Below are 21,488 nucleotides of genomic sequence, written 5' to 3' on the forward strand. Positions count from 1 at the left end.
CTGAGGGCTCCGTTGTGACTTATATAGGCGGAGACCCCGCCCCCTTTTGATGTCACAGTCCCTGGGCATGCTGGGACTGTGACGTTTTAGGGGGCGTGGTCACTGGGTGATGTTGACTACGCCCCCTAAAACGTCACAGTCCCAGCATGCCCAGGGACTGTGACATCAAAAGGGGGCTTGGTCTCCGCCTATATAAGTCACAACGCAGCCCTCGGAGAGCAGTCCAGCCGGAGAGAGCGTCGTGTCAACATCTGGAGAAGAGAAGAGAAGAGAAGCGAAGCCCAGAAGCCCAGAAGCCCAGGAGTCCGGACCTCTGCTGGCAAGAGAGCTACCTGAAGACAGCAGAGGAGCCGGCCGAAGAACTGGAACACCGGGAGAAGAACCAACCGGATGCCGGGAGAAGATGAAGCGGAGGGACCCCCGAAGCCGGAGGAAGATCCCCCCCCGGAGCTGTTTAATAAAATATTTTAAAAACCTGTGTAGTGTGTTTTATTACTTACACTTTTTTCCCTAGGTGAATGGGTAGGGGTACCATGTACCCCATACTCATTCACATAGGGTGGGGGGCCGGGATCTGGGGGCCCCCTTATTAAAGGGGCTCCCAGATTCCGATAAGCCCCCGCCCGCAGACCCCGACAACCAACGGCCAGGGTTGTCGGGAAGAGGCCCTTGTCCTCATCAACATGGGGACAAGGTGCTTTGGGGTGGGGGGCCCCGCAGGGCGCCCCCCTCCCCCAAAGCACCCACCCCCCATGTTGAGGGCATGCGGCCTGGTACGGTTCAGGAGGGGGGGGGCGCTCGCTCGTCCCCACCCCCTTTCCTGACCGGCCAGGCTGCGTGCTCGGATCGGGGTCTGGTATGGATTTTAGGGGGGACCCCACGCCGTTTTTTCGGCGTAGGGGGTTCCCTTTATAATCCATACCAGACCTAAGGGCCTGGTATGCCCCGCGACGGGGCTCGCAAGGTGTCAATCTCGCCGATAAAAGCGGCAAGATTGACATCCTTTTCTAGTCCCGTCGCACCTGAGTCACGTTCAAAATGAACGGACTTGTCCGTGTGTGGGCAAGTCCGTTCATTCTGAAAGTCCGCCGAAACTCCGGCGAAAGTCCGTCGGAAAGACGGGCGGACTTAGCCCGCTGGAAAGTCCGGTCGTGTGTGGGCAAGTCCGTCCGTTTTAAAGTCCGGCGCACCTGGCGGACAAAGTCCGTCGGAAAGTGTGCCGGACCAAGTAGGATAGAAAGTCCGACCGTGTGTACGCGGCATTATACTGAAGCCAATTGAGAGATCGCTGTTACCTAAATTGCCCCGTATTTCCACATCCGTGATCAGGTCTGTGTTCTTGGAAATCAGTAGATCCAATAATGCTTTATTTCTAGTTGGTGCATCTACCATGCACTATATAACTAGTGCATTGAAAAAGTATCCATACCCCTTGACATTTTCCACTTTTTGTCCTGTTACAACCAAAAACGCAAACCTATTTTTGGGATTTTATGTGATAGACCAACACAAAGTGGCACAATAAGGTGAAGTAGAAGGAAATTGATAAATGGTTTTCAAATTTTTTTACAAGTAAATATGTGAAAAGTGTGGCATGCATTTGTATTCAGCCCCCCTGAGTCAATACTTTGTAGAACCACCTTTCGCTGCAATTACAGCTGCAAGTCTTTTTGAGTATGTCTCTACCAGCTTTACACATCAAGAAAGTGAAATTTTTGCCCATTCTTTTTTGCAAAATATCTCAAGCTCTGTCAGATTGGATGGAGAGTGTCTGTGAACAGCAATTTTTAAGCCTTGCCACAGATTCTTAATTGGATTTAGGTCTGGACTTTGACTGGGCCATTCTAACACATCAATATGCTTCGATCTAAACCATTCCATTGTAGCTCTGGCTACATGTTTAGGGTCGTTGTCCTGCTGGAAGGTGAACCTTTGCCCTTGTCTCAAGTCTTTTGCAGACTCTAATGCCGCGTACACACGGTCGGACTTTTCGTCTACAAAAGTCCGACAGCCTGTCCGACAGACTTCCGGCGGACTTTCGGCGGACTTGCAGCAGACTTTCTAACGAACGGACTTGCCTACACACGACCATACAAAAGTCCGACGGATTCGTACGTGATGACGTACACTGGACTAAAATAAGGAAGTTCATAGCCAGTAGCCAATAGCTGCCCTAGCATGGGTTTTTGTCCGTCGGACTAGCACACAGACGAGCGGATTTCGGGTCCGTCGTAGTTACGACGTAAAGATTTGAAGCATGTTTCAAATCTAAAGTCCATCGGATTTGAGGCTGAAAAAGTCTGCTGAAAGTCCGGAGAAGCCCACACACGAACGGATTACCAGCCAGCTTTAGTCCGTCGGCGTCCGTTGGACTTTTGTAGACGAAAAGTCCGACCGTGTGTACGCGGCATAACAGGTTTTATTCTAAGATTGCTCTGTATTTGGCTGCATCCGCCTTCCCATCAATTCTGATCAGTTTCCCTGTCCCTGCTGAAGAAAAGCATCCCCACAACATGATGCTGCCACCACCATGTTTTATGGTGGGTATGGTGTGTTCAGGGTGATGTGCAGTGTTAGTTTTCCGCCACACATAGCGTTTTGCTTTTAGGCCAAAAAGTATAACTTTGGTCTCATCTGATCAGAGCACCTTCTTCCACTTGTTTACTGTGTGCTCCACATGCCTTCTCGCAAACTGCAAACGGGACTTCTTATGGCTTTCTTTCAACAATGGCTTTCTTCTTGTTTTTTCTTGCCACTCTTCCATAAAGGCCAGATTTGTGGAGTTCACGACTAATAATTGTCTTGTGGACAGATTCTCCCACCTGAGCTGTGGATCTCTGCAGCTCCTCCAGGGTTACCATGGGCCTCTTGGCTGCTTATCTGATTAATGCTCTCCTTGCCCGGCCTGTCAGTTTAGGTGGACGGCCATGTCTTAGTAGATTTGCAGTTGTGCCATACTCTTTCCATTTTCGGATGATGGATTGAACAGTGCTCTGTGAGATGTTCAAAGCTTGGTATATTTTTTAAAAATTAACCCTGCTTTAAACTTCTCCACAACTTTATCTCTGACCTGTCTGGTGTGTAACTTGGCCTTCATGATGCTGTTTGTTCACTAAGATTCTTTAAAAACATCTGAGGGCTTCACAGAACAGCTGTATTTATACTGAGAATAAATTACACACAGGTGGACTTTATTTACTAATTAGGTGACTTCTGAAGGCAATTGGCTCCACTAGATTTTAGTTAGCGTTATCAGAGTAAAGTGAGCTGAATACGAATGCACACCACACTTTTCAGATATTTATTTGTAAGAAATTTTGAAAACCATTCATCATTTTCCCTCCACTTCACAATTATGTGCCACTTTGTGTTGGTCTATGACATAAAATCCCAATAAAATACATTTACGTGTTTTGGTTGTGACATGACAAAATGTGGAGAATGTCAAGGGGTATGAATACCTTTTCAAGGCACTGTATATACTGTATATACATCATATGGTTGAACTGGATGGACTAGTGTCTTTATTCAACCTTACCAACTATGAAACTATATGGAATTTACTTTGTATCCCCATGAACCATGTTTTATGTACATACCACAGTCTCTTTCATCTGAGTTATCTTCGCAGTCATTATCGTGGTCACAGAGCCAGCGGCTGGGAATGCAGTGCAGATTATCACATTTAAATTCACTTTCTGTGCACTCCCGAGGACCTACAAGGAATTTTTTTAATAGAATACGTGAATACATGCACTGAAACATGCACTGCATTGCCCTTATGCACTGCAGGAAAAGCTGTAGGCTAGAAACTAAGGATGAGCTCCAGCGTGTTCGCATGCTGCACGTGCTGAGCCCGCCAGGAACTCAGCACTGCACAGCGCTAATCACAAGAGGGTGAGACATTTCCCGATGTGCGGCTGCATAGATGGGGAAATATCTCACTGCCTGTGATTAGTGCAGCACATTGCCGACTTCCTGGCGGGCTCGGCATTTGCAGCACGCGAACACGCCAGAGCTCATCCTTACTAGAAACTAAGAAGAATATATACATATATTATATATAGTGGTTAGTAATCAATTTGAAAATCAGTCTCTTCCCTTCCATTTTCCACCACTCACGTCAGCTGGATTTTGCCACATGTTCATCACTTAACATATCTGTGTAAACTGTTTTTCAATCAGGAATCCAGTTCTAAGGAACATTTGTGTTTTTGTATTGAGGGCAATGGTACACTTGCAATCCCAGTGATTTGGCACTGTTTCCTAAAGGGATTTATCACATTAAATTTAAAGTGGAACTAGTGTCTAAAATTAAGACTCTAGTTTCACTAGAGTTGAAAATAAGCCTACCTGCTCACAGAAAATAAACATGAAAATAAATCTACCTGCCTGCAAGAAAATAAATCTGCCTGCCTGCTCACAGTCTTCAGTAGAATGTACACTGAGCTGCACATGAGCAGCTCAGTTTACTTTCCAGCACAGTGGTTGTGTGCGTGCACAGGGGTGATGTCATTCTGTGCCGGCCAATCAAGATGACCAACGATTAGCACCTGGAAGAAGCTGGGGGGAAGATGTTGGTGCCGGTGTCTTGCCGAGAAAGTTCCCCCGGCGGATAAGAACCCCCCTGTACTGCGCAGGCGCAGCGCTTGCGCAGTACGAACGACTAAGGAGTCGCCGAAAATAGCCGAAGCTGAAAACCTTCAATCAGCTGTACACGGCGCCTGCGCCCTGGGTCCAGGTTCAAGACCCACCATCCAAGTGGACCTAGAGGGAGAACAAAAAAGTGCCGAGCGAAGCGAGGCCCTGCCCAAATCATGGCGAGCGAAGCGAGCCCGCGAGGGGCCCTCTTACAGGCGCCGTGTACAGCTGATTTACAACTATTCGCCTTCGGCTATTTCCGCCGGCTCCTACTGCGCAAGCGCTGTGCTGCGCAGTAGAGGGGGGGTCCTTATCTGCCGAGGGGAACTTTCTCGGCAGAACACCGGCAAGGGACCTCACAGGCATGGGACCATTAAAGGAGAGTTGAGTATCGCCAAGTTTAGTTTCTTTTAAGTTGACATTGGATGCACATTTACTATGATTTTGGTTTCATTTGTAAATGCTGACATTACCCCATCTGCACCTAGTGCTGCTGTTATCATTCTAAAGCTAAACATACATTAGAAAACGTTAGTTTTCTTCTTTTTTTTTTTTTTTCCTTCCACCAGCAGAGATTCTTCTATCCACACAAACAATGTGGATGGAGGAAACCCCCCATCAGGATAATGTATTCTGACAGCAGCACCCGCCACTGTCAGAATACATTGATTAGCAGGTGCAGCTGATTGGTTACAGATGCTGATCAGCAAAAATTGTTCCTTCAACAGAAGTCGATCAATCAATCGTCTTCTGTCAAGTGGGGTTGGCCATACACAGGTTAAAATTCATTCTGTGTATGACCAGCCTTGGGACATACACTATGTTGGCTGATGCCTGGTGAATTCTAATGCCGGTGTTCCGTCGAAAAATGCCTCCGATGGGTCTGCTCATATGCAGTAGGCAACGCCACTCATCCAGCTATGTTAATCAGCTGGCGTAACGTCAATACTGCGCGTACGCAGATCGTGGGAGGCAGTATCTGATGATCTGCTAAGCGCAGAGAGAAAATAAAGTTGTCAGATTCTGCCTCACTGTTGTGGGGCGGGTTTTGGCTGTATTGAACGGCGTGTTTTCTGTCTGTTGCACGGCGGCTTGAGTGTGTTAAACAGCGTGTTTTGGCTGTGTCTAGGGGCAGGTTAAAACACACACAAACCCCCCTTTAACACACCCGCCCCGCAACAGCAAGGCAGAATCTGACAATTACATTCTCCCTCGGCGCTTAGGAGATCGTCGGATACTGCCTGCAACTATCTGCGCATGCGCCATGTTGACGTCACGCCAGCTGATCAACATATCAGCTGGAGTGACGTTGCTTACTGCGCGTGTGCAGACCCATCAGAGGCATTTTTAGACGGCGGGCATTTCTCGATAGAACACCAACAGGAATCTTGAATCTTATCTCAAATAGCAGCCTCCTTTGGAGATATGAAATGAGAAGTCCATCTTGGCTCTTTGCTGCCAATTGCTCCTATAGACAGTGGCGGCCCGTCAATTAAGAGCACCCGGGCACCGACCCATCTATCCACGGCTGCCACATCCTAATTAATCCTTTATGATCCACGGCCACTACCCCCTATTCATGCGTCCGGCCCCTTTCAGGACACTGGGCGCATGAAATACAGTGGCTGGGGTTTTTTTTGAAGCACCTGATTAGAGCCAGAGCCTCTAATAGGCTTCAAAATAGGGTGGGCTCGTGGTGCAGAGAATTGCGCCATGAGCCCACCCAGGTGTTACAACAGCGAATTAATATTCGAGACCCGTTTTCACATTGGCCGAAAAGAGAAGAGTCCCAATTTCCAAGCAGGGGAAGCCACCCGGGAGAAGCGCTGCCCACCATAGATGGGGTAAGTGCTCCAGACCCGACAAACCAGGGGGTGGTGATGATGTCCCCCAAAAAAATTACCACCTGTCGCCACTGCCTATAGTCATATTAAACCTACATCAATGAATTGGTTCTGCTGTACATATAGTGTCTGCAGCTCTTCTACTAGTAAGGGGAAGGGGGTTATTGTTGTGAAGAGGCTTCAAACATTACAAAAAAAGCATAAAACCTCCAACTGGACCAATATTTCTTACTGCAGTTGCGTTCATCAGATCCGTCTCCGCAGTCATTGTCGCCATCACACTTCCAACGCAAAGGAATACAACGATGATTTTCACAGCGAAAATCTCCACGTGGATCGCATGTTCTTTGTTCTGCAAATTCCAATCATTCATGGTTAGGATTTGTTGGCTCCACCACCATAACGATTAAACAAGTATTTTGTTAAGCCCTAAATGGTTTAATGATCATTGGCATACAGCCTCTCAGAGTCAATATTGTAAGATCTCCCTGTAAGGGAAACCACTGAACTCTCTTCATATGTATAAACTAATAACTGTGGATTACAAACTGACAGCATAATTATATTTTATTTCAACAATAATAGAAAATCTGTAGCTCAAGCAACACGAGAACACATCCCATTAATATACCTGTATGCAAAGAATTCACTTTGATACTTTCTGTGAACTTTGTACTATATCCTGTAAATGAGTTTTGAGCTAATTCTGAATTTATGATGTTGGATAGATTACCAACTTTAATAAGAAAGTGAAAAATATAATAGCACTGACTGTTACTGTATCAGATCCAATATGCAGTTTGTGACACAGAGCAAGTATGGAAAGAATGATTATCTAGTTATCTATGGGCTCTTTAAATGTATATGCTCATGTCTCATCTCTGCGGGAGATGGTGGGTTGGGGACGTGCATATGTACAGGAAAGTGGAAATATAAAAGCAATAATTGCAAATCTGCTTAACCACCTCCCACCTGGCCAATGCACATATACGGCCTTCCTCTTTCTGAGTGGACGTTCAGGAACGTCCCTCAGAAGGAGGGGGATCGCGCGCGCGGGGCGCGATCCTGATGCGCTTGTGTCACCGGGACACGGCGCATCTCCGATCGCCAGGAGGGCTCTGTGATTGTCCCCCCTGATCACATGATGGCTGTGTCCAATCACATCAGTCATGTGATGTAAATAGAGAGCTGGTTGCTAGGCGATCGGCTCTCCTCTCCTCACACGGAAGTTGTCAGTGAGGAGAGGAGAGCAGATCGCTGCTTTTAGAACTGAAAGTAGAAAAAAAAATTTTTTCCCAAAACTTCCGCTAATTTTTTCGCTTATATCGCAAAAAATAAAAAACTGATTTGTGAATAAATACCACCAAAAGAAAGCTCTATTTGTGTGAACAAAGTGATAACAATTTAATTTGGGTACAGTGTTGCATGACCGCGCAATTCTTATTGAAAGTGCAAGAATGCTGAAAGCTGAAAATTGGCCTGGGAAGGAAGGGGGTAAAAGTGCCCAGTAAGTGGTTAATTGGTGCGATTCTATTAAAACAACAAAGATATAATATGCTTGATTCTCTAACAATAGCTAACTTACCACAATTCTGCTCATCAGAGTTATCCCTGCAGTCATCATAACCATTGCACACAGCCCAGAGTGGGATACAACGGTAGTTTGTCTTGCAGTCAAAATCAGTGTGATTGTCGCAGCGGTAAGCAGGGCCCACTAGGAGAAAGATGTTAGCAGTATTTCTAAATATTAAGTATAAGGATATTTTTTAACTGCTAAATTGCCATTTCTAAGGATCCAGAACCAATAAACAATGTGATGGCTGCAGCACTTTCATAGTCCCTTATAGCAAAGCAGTAATGAAGCCTTCTATATATAGAGCATTGACTGAATAAATAAAAGGGCATCAATGTTCAAAGGGTAACCCATATTAATATATTAGTAGATGGGTTTTTTTCCCAGCCTTTTGATTTCTCTAGAACATAATTACATACATAAAGTCTGAAAGAGACTCTCAGCAAAAGCATGCCATAGAGGCTAGACATGTGCAATTTGTTTCGTTCCGAATTCGTTTTTCGATGAAATTCATCAAATTTATTAATTCGGAAATATTTGAATTAACAAAAACCCGTCTAAGGAATTTTTCCGAAGTTTCGAAAGTTAAAAAAAATTAAAATCTAAAATTCGAAATTTTGAAAGAACTAAAAATCTGAAATTCGAAAATACGAAGTTTTAAAATTCGAAATTCAAAAATTTAGAAAATTCAAAAATTCTAAAATTTCGAGAATTTGAAAATCCGAAATTCAAAAATCCAAAATTCGAAAATCCAAAAATTTGAAAATAAGAATGAAAATCCAAAAATTTGAAAACCCGAAAATCCTAAATAATTAACTAATAATAACTATTACTAACTATTAAATTATTGGTATTGGAATTTCCTTTCAAATTTGGCTGTTGCAACGAATACAAATTTAACCAAAGTTAAAAAATTATCCGAAATAAGGAATGCCACATCTAAATGATTGGAAAGTAACATATTGATAATAAAAAACATTTTTATGTATTATTATTCATTTGTTACGTTCCATCTGTTTACATGAGGCATTCGTTATTTTGGATATTTAGTAACTTTCAATAAATTTGTATTTGTTACGTTATTTAAAAATTAGTTATTATTAGCTAGTTAGTTATTATTTTGGATTTTCTCATTTTCGTTCTTATTTTTGGATTTTCATTCTTTGGAATTTTCGGATTTTTGAATTTTTGTTTTTATTTTCGTTCTTATTTTCAGATTTTTTTAAATTTTTGGCTTGGGCTTTTCTAATTTTTGGCTTTTCGAATTATGGATTTTTACAAATGTATTCGATAAAATGAATTTCGATCATAACGAATGGCCCAAAAAAAAAAAGTCAAACGAAAACAAACAAATTTTTCCACACTGCACATGCCTAATAGAGGCATTTTTGATGGCAATTAAATAACTAAGATTCAGCCTTAACTAGGGACTACAGAAATTGAGGGACTTTATCTCCTCAAAATTTTAGTAAAAATCTGGAAATTCTGGTAAAATGTAACTGTTTTGACAAAATGCATTAAAGTCAATAGGGAAAGCAAAATTGGGGTCATTTTTTTATTTATAGGTAATTGGCTTTAAATGGCACCTAAGAATGACCAAAGCTACTTTCACCTATTCTTGTGCTAAAAAATAGACCTTCATTAGCCTTCACTGAAAGAAAACACAAATACAGGGAACACTAAATGAAAAATAAACTAAACTACTCTAAAGATGCCCAGAAACAACCCACGCCCTCGGAATATGAAGATGAAAAATATAATATTTTCAGCTAATTTTGCCAACACCAAAACTTTGCAACACAATCTGTTTTACCAAAATCACTCCTCCCATCTTTAGTCATAAATTATGAATTATTGGACAAGTAGACACATAAACCCTAAAAGAAATGAAGCACCACTCCAATGCCCCAGTATGTTCCTATCCTCAAGGCTCATCAATTCTGATAATATGTCCACAACAAAATGGTGCATCTCCACACTCTGTTAATGTGAATCACAGTCACGCCCACCCATGGGAGAACAACCCTCTAACATGTTTCACCCAATTGAGAGCAGTATGGTGAAATGTTCTAGCAGGGTGTTCTCCCATGGGTGGAAACCAGGGTGAAGCCATTTGATATACTCGTGAGTGGGATGCACATTAATAGAGTGCAGGGATGCACCATTTTGCATTGGACGAAGTAGGTTAAAATCTAACATGTTCATAAACTGCATGGGTGCAGACACCTACCAAAACAAATCCATATTTGTGTGTAAATATCAACTGGGCACAATAGGAGATGTGGGAGATGTGGTCGCATATGACTATATCATAAAATTACTTTTCTTGGATCACTGAATCAGATTATTTCAGGATGGGTCAACTTTGACTTTCTACATATAAAATGAAAGATCAGGTTGCAAAAACCCAATTCAGAGCCAAGCCAGGCAGCCTGATCTTTTTTTTGTTTGGCCACCCTAAACACATTAGGGCCTTCAGTTTTTTGCTTACTGCATTCCTCGATAGGTTCATCAGAGTGATCCCCACAGTCATCGTCCACATCACATTTCCAGCTCTGAGGTATGCAGCGTCCGTTATTACATTTAAACTGCCCTGGATTGCAGGTTCGGGTTGTACAGTGAGAGCTGTCCTCATCTGAGTTGTCTCCACAGTCATCCTCACCGTCACACTGCCAGGCCTCGGGGATGCAGTGCTTATTAGCGCATTGCCACTGATGATCTTCACACTGGTGATTAGCTGTAGGAAGCATAGTAAACAAATTAAACTGCTATAGATGAGCAAAAACATCATAGCTAAAGTCATGTATCAAATGACTATTAAAGAAAAAGTGCAATAAGAGCCAATACGTTCTAACATATCACTGCTTTTCCTGAACACAGTTTACATTTTCCCTTATGCCCTGTACACACGGTCGGATTTTCCGACGGAAAATGTGTGATAGGACCTTGTTGTTGGAAATTCCAACCGTGTGTGGGCTCCATCACGTATTTTCCATCGGAATTTCCGACACACAAAGTTTGAGAGCTTGCTATAAAATTTTCCGACAACAAAATCCGTTGTCGGAAATTCCGATCGTGTGTACACAAATCCGACGCACAAAGTGCCACGCATGCTTAGAATAAATTAAGAGACGAAAGCTATTGGCTACTGCCCCGTTTATAGTTCCGACGTACGTGTTTTACGTCACCGTGTTTAGAACGATCGGATTTTCCGACAACTTTGTGTGACCGTGTGTATGCAAGACAAGTTTGAGCCAACATCCGTCGGAAAAAATTTGTGCATTTTGTTGTCGGAATGTCCGATCATGTGTACAGGGCATAACTCTTCAAGTGCTCGCTTCAGCACACAACTGCAGAAAACAGAACTCTACCCAACTGATCATGTAATATAATTCTCAGCTACTTGATGGCAGCTCACACCATGTGTCATCTTCTGAACATCTTCTATTTGACTGAAGCTGAATTTATTGTGAGCGTAGTCACTGCATGTAGTTAATTAAAGTTCTGGAAAGGAAGGGATTCTTTCTGGCACATACTACTGTATATGTATGACTGTCTGTGGACTTATTTTCCTAAATTTATTAACTATTTAAAAATAATTAGAGCTTAAAATGGAGCTACACTCAAAGCTGTGATAACAGTCTTGCTGGGATGAAAAAATAAAGAGTAACAGATAAGCTGAAATAGTTACCTCTACTGAAAAAAATACTGTTCCTTCCAGTGGTAGTCATACTGTATGTGTGCAAGTCCTAGTACTTGGTCCCGTGATCTTGGCTGAAAAGGAGGATCAGCTAATCCAAACCTGATTCCTCCCCTTCAACAGAGGTAACTAATCCAAGTGTTTAGGCCTTCACAACATGCAACAAGTATTTGAGCCCCTATATCACTTTTCCATCAAAGGAAGACTGTTAAACTGCTTCAATGGTAAAACCATACTGAATGAGAGGGCAATAAAACAACATTTTACTTTACATACCACAAAGTATTTGATCTTCATCAGAATTATCTGGGCAATCTTGTTGAATGTTACACAAGAAGTGAGTGCTTGTACAGTTTCCATCATTGCACTGGAATTGTCCTATGGGGCAATACCGATGAGGACAAGAAGACGGCTCATCTGAGCCATCCCGGCAATCTCGCTGACCATCACACTTCCACCAAATAGGGATACATCTGGAAAGTAAAACTACAATGTGACTTTCTTTGTATGTCTCAACTGGCAGATGTGAATTACAAAAAAAAAAAAATCAGAATCATAAAATAGAGAAAATAATATATAGAATTTTACCTAGCTCTGCACAGCAGAAGGTAAACAGTAATACACACAGTTCTCCCAATTAAAATGTCAGTGCCTCAAACACCGGTTTGGAAGTTCAAAACAAAAATCTCATCCATCCTTACAAATATTAAAATAAAGAGAGTTTCCATTGATTGATAGGAAGTGAGTTTTTTTCTCTATTTCAGGTGTGTTCAGCTAGGTCAAGCTGGGGAAGGGTGACTACACCCAGGAGAAAAATAAAATCGCTGCATAGCTGGATGACATTTATATTCATAGGAGAAAACCCAAATGTTTTTATGTTGTGCAAGATTATAACAGGGACATATTTTGTGACATTTTTAGGCACTACCAAACATGGGACTGTGGGGTTGATTTACTAAAACCGAGTGCAAAATCTGGTGCAGCTGTGCATAGAAACCAATCAGCATCCAGGTTTTATTCACAAAGCTTAATCAAACAAGCTGATGTTATAAGTTGATTGGATACCATACACAGCTGCAGCAGGTTTTGCACTCTCCAGTTTTAATAAAACAACCGCTGTGTGTTTTGTGAATGGCCTGGAGGAGAGAGGGCAGAGACATGGCCACAGAGCTGGGGTCTACCTACCGCCAGTGGCAGGCAGCCCACTCAATGCGCCTGACCCCTAATCTCTATGCAGGGCACCAGACGCATGGATTTCAATGGGTTTTTTTTTGTTTTTTTTTTGAAGCACGTGATTAGAGCCTGAGGCTCTAATTGGCTTCAAAAAGGGTCAGCCCACCCACTTGTGTGACATTAGCAAATTCAATTTTGCTAATGTCTTCCTGCATCTCCTCCTAGCCAATTTACCAGGAGTTGGGGCAGAGCTTGATCACGAGTTAGTATGGCCGCTTGACTGGGGAGCTCCAGTGGGGATCAGGGACCAGCAACTGTGCCAGTAGAGACGTTACAGCCTGTGCTGTGTCCCCGAAGGGCCGAGGTGACAGGGAGCTCCGCTTCCCGCCGCTAGGCAAACTTTGCACAGCCCAAACGGCTCATAGGAGCCGGCAGCATGGCGGCCTCAGAAGGAGAGGCCGAACGGGACATGGAGCATGCTCCCTCTCCGCAGCAGGGGTCTGTGAGTAAAAAACAAATGCCTGATGCTGGGGACTCAGGGGCAAACTTTCCTCTGGAGCTGCAGCAAACACTTGCTGACTTCCCGAGGGGGGGCGGCCAAGTTTCTTTGACACCCCCCCAAAAAAAAATGGAGCACCAGCCACCACTGCCAAAAGTGGGAGCTGTGCTAATCCCAACATCTAAGCAAGATGATTTGCAGAACATAGAAGAAAGCCTGCACAACAATGGGGTTCCTTTTGAGGCAAAGGAATGTTTTTTAAGACCGAGTTCGAGTACTGATACTCTTTCTCAAGTACTCGCCGATACCAATTACAGATACCTATTTTTAGTGTCATGTGACAGTATAATTATAAAGAACTGTAACTGTAAGGGTTCACATATATACAGTCTGGTTTTGACAGTGAGATTTTAGCCCCCTCCGTTGCGACTTTGTTCAACAGTTCAGGTGCGATTCAGGTGTGTATTGTCAAAAGTGGATGACAATCGAAATCGCACCTGAACCAGAGTCAAAATCATCAGACTCTTTTTAAAAATGCATGCTATACAAATGTGAACCTCCTCCATTGAAAAGGCTGCAGGTTCACATGTCATGCAAATTTGATGCGGTTCAAAAGACATCCAATTTGCATATATGTGAACCAGCTCTTAAGGTATTGGTTTTAGTATCGGAGCATTTGCATGGCACCGATACTAGTATAAGCAAAATTGTTTTTTAACTTTTTTTAAATTTGTGTTCCTGAAAAACACACAGAAGAAACTTTATGCTCTCAAAGATTCAGCATGACCAAGAATTAACACGTTAACCTACCGTTCACTGTCAGCACACAGGAACTGAGTACTGGAACATGATGGGAGACAGCGTACTATGTTTCCGAATTGCATCGCCACAAAATTGTCTGGGCATTCACAGGTGTATCCCTGTCCTCCTTCTTTTATTAGACACAGGTGAGAACAGCCACCATTGTTTCTGCCACATGGATTATTCACTAAAAGAAAAGACCATTTAATTTCACTGTAAACATTTAATATATTAAAAGACATGCAAAACTCCAACATATGAGAATATGAGACTAATAACTAAAGATGAAATTACTTTTAGGGTTTATGCAGAAAACCAACTTGTTTTTGTTTTTTCAGAATCATAATAAGTTCTGTCCTAGAGTCCTGAGACTTCTTAGAGCTTTAGGTGGGTCAAAGCTTTGATTCCTAGGTCCACATCTTACCTGGTATTCAAACCTCATTATTAGTCTCTGCTGTGCACAGGACTTTATCTCTGCGACCCTTCTGATGATCAGGGCTCTCTCTGTTGTGAGAGCCTGCTTCTGGGTAAAAAGGCTAAATGACAACAGAACACTAAAAATGTGCATGTGTTGAGTGTTTTGGGGAACCCATTAAGCGGCATCTAGTCGGTTAGGAACTGACCTGAGTTTAGTTGATTACTTAGACGAGCAGATGTTTTGCTTGTTTTATGCTATGGGCTTGCTGTACAAAGCCCTCCTGCATTGAAACTGTATTTGTTTGCTGCCTTGCTGAATAAAAGTGCAGGGCAAACCTGCTTGGTCTGTTCCTGGGTGTCCCTGTCTCATGCATTGTTAACCGCCTTCACTACCTATTGAGTCTGTCCCCTCACAATATAATGTATATATAAATATATATTTTTTTTATACAACGTGAACCGGTCATTATTTATTAATTTTATTTATTTCAGGTACTTATATAGCGCCGTCAATTTACGCAGCGCTTTACATATACATTGTACATTCACATCAGTCCCTACCCTCAAGGAGCTTACAGTCATTATGCCCACTTCTAGAAAATTAACAGGTTCTCTTTATAGTCTATCTTCTCTGCTACCTGTCGTTATCTTCACTTTGCTCTCCTCCCCTGCTGCATGGCAGACTGGAGTCATGTGAAATACCCAATACTTCTCGGTATGGGAGAGCATGTGACTTTGTGTTAGCTTTGAACACTAAACTCCTACATAGAGTTATCTAATTATTGACTTGGGTATAAAATGTAGCTTGAGCTATTGAACTCCATAATCAACAAGCTTTTTTTTTTTTCAAAAAGGAGATAAGGAGACCCTGGAAAAAGTAAAAAAGTAACTGAGAGTTTCACCAAATTGCTACAAATAAAAACTCTAAATATTAAAAGGCAAAGTCCTGATTATAACAAACTAAGAATATATAAAGTACAGTATACATTCCCCTTAAGATATGCATAGCTCTTCATTCTCTTTCTTTTTTTTTCTCTGTATTTTCACACTCTTCTCTGTCACAAGCTTTGTGCTCTGCCCCAGAACACTGTCTATTACTTACCTGTAGAGGAGTGTAGCAGCATACAGTGAAGGAAAAAGGTATTTGACTCCCTGCTGATTTTGTACATTTGCCCACTAACAAAAAAATGATCAGTCTATAATTTTAATGGTAGGTTTATTTTAACAATGAGAGACAGATAACAACAAAAATATCCAGAAAAAAACATTTTAAAAAGTTATAAATTGATTTGCATTTTAATGAGTTGAAATAAGTATTTGATCCCCTTACAATCAGCAAGATTTCTGGCTCCCAGGTGTCTTCTATACAGGTAACAAGCTGAGATTAGGAGCACTCTCTTAAAGAAAGTGCTCCTAATCTCAGCTTGTTACCTGCATAAAAGACACCTGTCCACAGAAGCAATCATTCAATCAGATTCCAATCTCTCCACCATGGCCAAGACCAAAGAGCTGTCCAAGGATGTCAGGGACTTGTGTAGACTTACAGAAGGCTGGAATTGGCTACAAGACCATCGCCAATCAGCTTGGTGAGAGGGTGACAATGGTGCGATTATTCGCAAACTGAAGAAACACAATATCAATCAATATCAATATCCCTCGGTCTGGGGCTCCATGCAAGAGCTCACCTTGTGGAGTTGCAATGATCATGAGAACAGTGAGGAATCAGCCCAAAACTACACAGGAGGAATCTTGTCAATGATCTCAAGGCAGCTGGGACCATAGTCACCAAGAAAACAATTGGTAACACACTATGCCATGAAGGACTGAAATCCTGCAAGGTCTCCATGCTCAAGAAAGCACATGTACAGGCCCGTCTGAAGTTTGCTAATGAACATCTGAATCTTTCAGAGGGGAACTGGGTGAAAGTGTTGTGGCCAAATGATATCAAAATCAAGCTCTTTGGCATCAACTCAACTTGCTTTGTTTGGAGGAGGAGTAATGCTGCCTATGTCCCGAAGAACACCATCCCCACCATCAAACATGGAGGTGTACATATTATGCTTTGGGGGTGTTTTTCTGCTAAGGGGACAGGACAACTTCACCTCATCAAAGGGATGATGGATGGGGCCATGTACCATCAAATCCTGGGTGAGAACCTTCTTCCCTCAGCCAGGGCATTAAAAATGGGTCGTGGATGGGTGTTGCAGCATTTCAATGACCCAAAACACATGGCCAAGGCAACAAAGGAAGGAGTGGCTCAAAAAGCACATTAAGGTCCTGGAGTGGCCTAGCCAGTATCCAATCCATAATCCCATAGAAAATATGTGGACGGAGCTGAAGGTTAAAGTAACCAAACGTCAGCCTCGAAACCATAATGACTTGGAGAGGATCTTCAAAGAGGAGTGGGACAAAATCCCTCCTGAGTAGGGATGAGCCGAACACCCCCCGGTTCGGTTCGCACCAGAACCTGCGAACGGACCGAAAGTTCGCACGAACGTTAGAACCCCATTGACGTCTATGGGACTCGAACGTTCGAAATCAAAAGTGCTCATTTTAAAGGCTAATTTGCATGGTATTGTCCTAAAAAGGGTTTGGGGACCCGGGTCCTACCCCAGGGGACATGTATCAATGCAAAAAAAACTTTTAAAAACGGCCGTTTTTTCGGGAGCAGTGATTTTAATGATGCTTAAAGTAAAAAAAAAAAAAGTGAAATATTCCTTTAAATATCGTACCTGAGGGGTGTCTATAGTATGCCTGTAAAGTGACGCGTGTTTCCCGTGTTTAGAACAGTCCCTGCACCAAATGTCATTTTTAAAGGAAAAAATCTCATTTAAAACTGCTTGCGGGTTTAATGTAATGTCGGGTCCTGGCAATATGGATGAAAATCAGTGAGACAAACGGCATGGGTACCCCCCAGTCCATTACCAGGCCCTTTGGGTCTTGTATGGATATTAAGGGGAACCCCGCACCCAAATTAAAATAAGGAAAGGTGTGGGGCCACCAGGCCCTATATACTCTGAACAGCAGTATACAGGCTGTAGGTTTGTTGTTAAGTAGAATCTCTTTGTAATTTTGAACGGGTACATTTTTAACGTGTTTAGCTCCAGCCAAAAAATCTTTTTTAAGCTTTTTGAAAAACATAGGGAAGGGTTATCACCCCTGTGACATTTGTTTTGCTGTCTTTCCTCCTCTTCAGAAGATTTCACCTCACTTTTTGTCCCAATGGATTGGAAAGCATCAGTGGAAAGGAGAAATGTTTTTCCCACATTAACTCTTACAGGAGAGAATTTCCCTTCCTAGGGGTAGATTTATTCTCAGTTCCTGTTGTCTCCTTCCGTTTGCAAGTAGGAGTCGTTTGTAAGTTAGTTGTTTGAAAGTAGGGTCCTGCCCTATATACTCAGCAGAAATTTGGGCCTTAGGTGTTGCTGTGGCCACAACACTGTAAGCCCTCACAGGGCTCTGCTGTTAAATATTAGATCAAGAATTGTAATTACATGCCCCTGTTGAACAGGAGCTGAAAAATTAGGCCTTAGGCACTGGTGCTGGTGCCACAACACTGCAACCCCTCACAGACACTCTAGTTGGAATGCAGGAACGAGCCCTGCTGCAAAGTATTGCATCAAAAATTGTAATTACACGCCCCTGTTAAACAAGGGCTGAAAAATTGGGCCTTAGGCACTGGTGCTGGTGCCACAACACTGCAACCCCTCACAGACACTCTAGTTGGAATGCAGGAACGAGCCCTGCTGCAAAGTATTACATCAAAAATCGTAATTACACGCCCCTGTTAAACAGGGGCTGAACAATTGTGCCTTAGGCACTGGTGGTGGCACCCAGAACCAAAAATGTTCTTACAAGCTATCAGCGTGATGATTGAGGAGGAAGAGGATAATTACTCAGGGATAGTCACTCAGCATCAGCATAGGCAGTCTTTGAAGGGATCTGAGATTTCAAAAAAAATTATTCGGTTACATCAGCATCAGGTGCTTGGTAGCTGGTGGTGATCCAAGACTCATTCATTTTTATGAAGGTCAGTCGATCGACCGAGTCAGTGGACAGACGCACCCTGTGATCGGTTACCACGCCTCCAGCAGCACTGAATGTGCGTTCCGAAAGAACGCTGGATGCAGGACAGGCCAGTAGCTCAATTGCATACTGTGCAAGCTCTGGCCAGTGATCCATCCTCAAGACCCAGTAACCCAGAGGATTTTCGGTGGGAAAGGTGTCCAAGTCTGATCTTGCCCCTAGGTATTCCTGCACCATGTAAAACAGACGCTGGCGATGGTTGCTGGAACCGATCATACCTTGGGGCTGCGGACCAAAAAATTGTCTGAACGCATCGGTCAGACGGCCACCTTCTCCACCGCTCCTTCTTTGACTGACTGAAGCCTCAGCAACACGTTGTCCAGAAACAGGAGTTTGTAACCTCCCAGTCTCTGGGAACGCGTTGCACAGACCTTTCTGCAAGGCCTCCCGAAGATGTTTCATCCTCTGCTCCCTCTGCGATGGCAAGATAAGGTCCGCAACCTTACCCTTGTAACGTGGATCAAGGAGGGTTGCCAGCCAGTATTGGTCCTTCTCCTTGATACCACGAATACGAGGATCCTTACGCAGGCTTTGCAGGATCAGGGAGGCCATGCAGCGTAGGTTTGCTGAGGCATTCGGTCCGGAGTCCTCTGGGTCACTAAGGACGACATGGTCCGCAGCCACCTCCTCCCAGCCACGTACAAGTCCATGTGTTTCTTGGGACTGATCCCTTAAAGACTGCTGCTGATGCTGAGTGCCAGGCTCCACCTCCATACTGACACAATCTTCCTCCTCCTCCTCCTCCTCTTCCTCCTCGTCCTCTTCCTGTGTGATCGGCGGGCACGCAGGAACACTGTCTGGATAAAGGGGGCCTTGAGAGCTAAGGAAGTCCTCCTCTTCCTGCCTCTGTTCTGCCTCAAATGCCCTGTCCATTATTCCACGCAGCGTGTGCTCCAACAGGTGGACAAGGGGGACAGTGTCACTGATGCATGCACTGTCACTGCTCACCATCCTCGTGGCCTCCTCAAATGGTGACAGGACAGTGCATGCATCCCTGATCATGGCCCACAGCCGTGGGGAAAAAAAACCAAGCTCCCCTGACCCTGTCCTGGTGCCATAGTCGCACAGGTACTCATTGATGGCCCTCTGCTGCGTGTGCAGCCGCTGCAGCATGGCCAACGTTGAGTTCCACCTGGTGGGCATGTCACAGATTAGGCGGTTCTTGGGCAGGTTAAACTCCTTTTGGAGGTCCGTCAGCCGAGCACTGGCATTATATGACCGGCGGAAATGCACACAGACTTTCCTGGCCTGCCTCAGGACATCCTGTAAGCCCGGGTACCTGCCCAAGAACCGCTGCACCACCAAGTTAAGGACGTGAGCCAAACAGGGCACATGGGTCATTTGTCCCTGTCGGAGGGCAGAGAGGAGGTTGGTGCCATTGTCGCAAACCACCATTCCTGCCTTAAGTTGGCGTGGCGTCAACCACCTCTGAACCTGCCCCTGCAGAGCTGACAGAACCTCTGCCCCAGTGTGGCTCCTGTCCCCCAAGCACACCAGCTCAAGCACCGCATGGCATCTTTTGGCCTGCGTACTTGCGTAGCCCCTTGAACGACTACGGAGCACCGCTGGTTCCGAGGAAGAGGCCATGGAGGAAGAAGAAGAGGAGGGGGTGGAGGAGAGAGGTGTGTCACAATCATTAGCATTTTGGAGGCGTGGTGGCGGAACAACCTCCAACACTACTGCACCTTGTCCTGCATCCTTCCCAGCTGCCAGCAGAGTCACCCAATGCGCCGTGAAACTTAGGTAACGTCCCTGTCCATGCCTGCTGGACCATGAGTCAGCGGTAATATGCACCTTACTGCTGACCGCCCTGTCCAGCGAGGCATGGACATTGCCTTCCACATGCTGGTAGAGAGCCGGAATCGCCTTCCGTGAGAAAAAGTGGCGTTTGGGTACCTGCCACTGAGGAACCGCACATTCCACAAACTCACGGAAGGGGGCAGAGTCTACCAACTGAAAAGGCAGCAGTTGAAGTGCTAGCAATTTTGCCAAGCTAGCATTCAACCGTTGGGCATGTGGATGGCTGGGAGCAAACTTCTTTCGGCGGTGCAGCAGCTGGGGCAGGGAAATTTGCCTGGTACAATCTGACGTCGGTGTACCAAAATCAGATTGCCCACAAGTACGTGGCTGTGACACACCTAATTCTACACCTTCATTCCTCTCAGTGCAGGTCTCAGAGAGGACTGAAGGTCTAGTGGGGTTGGAAATCTCAGCTGATGAGGAGCAAGCAGAGGTCCTCTTTGTTCTTTGGTGTGGGTCTTTTAGATACGCTTGCCAACGAACTGCATGGCAGGTCAACATATGTCTGGTCAAGCATGTGGTACCCAAGCGGGAGATGTTTTGGCCACGCGAGATACGCTTGAGACATATGTTGCAAATAGCAGCGGTGCGATCTGATGCACTCGTCTCAAAAAAGGCCCACACCAAAGAACTTTTTGAATAACGCGCAGAGACTGCAGCGCCCTGCACATGTGGAGCTTTGGGGTGTGATGCAGTCAATGTACTGCCCTTAGGCTGGCCCCTGGAGGGCATCCTGCCTCGTTGGTGATGTGCCGCCTCCTCCTCCTCCTCTCTCCTATCAGGCACCCACGTTGAGTCAGTGACCTCATCATCCCCTCCCTCCTCATCACTGGAGCAAACCTGGCAGTATGCTGCAGCAGGGGGAGCATGACTGCCAGATTGCTGTCCTTCTTGGGCACCCCCTCTGTCCGTGCTCGTGTTACTGCCTTCATCGAGCTCAGTATCATCATCAGA

The 21,488-nt window shown here is 44.4% G+C and overlaps 1 protein-coding gene across 1 annotated transcript in view; it reads right to left on the reverse strand.

Annotated features, from left to right (window-relative positions):
- Positions 1-21,488, reverse strand: part of LRP2 (LDL receptor related protein 2) — a 375,159-nt gene that overhangs the window by 75,685 nt on the left and 277,986 nt on the right. The window contains exons 54-59 of the mRNA XM_073634007.1: positions 14,241-14,418; positions 12,035-12,231; positions 10,550-10,795; positions 8,071-8,199; positions 6,718-6,837; positions 3,600-3,716 (exon numbers count right to left, since the gene is read on the reverse strand). Coding sequence (XP_073490108.1) covers positions 3,600-3,716; positions 6,718-6,837; positions 8,071-8,199; positions 10,550-10,795; positions 12,035-12,231; positions 14,241-14,418 — 987 coding nt within the window. The remainder of the gene's footprint in view (positions 1-3,599; positions 3,717-6,717; positions 6,838-8,070; positions 8,200-10,549; positions 10,796-12,034; positions 12,232-14,240; positions 14,419-21,488) is intronic.

This window comes from Aquarana catesbeiana, linkage group LG06 (genome assembly GCF_042186555.1).
Source record: "Aquarana catesbeiana isolate 2022-GZ linkage group LG06, ASM4218655v1, whole genome shotgun sequence".
Lineage (NCBI taxonomy): Eukaryota > Metazoa > Chordata > Amphibia > Anura > Ranidae > Aquarana > Aquarana catesbeiana.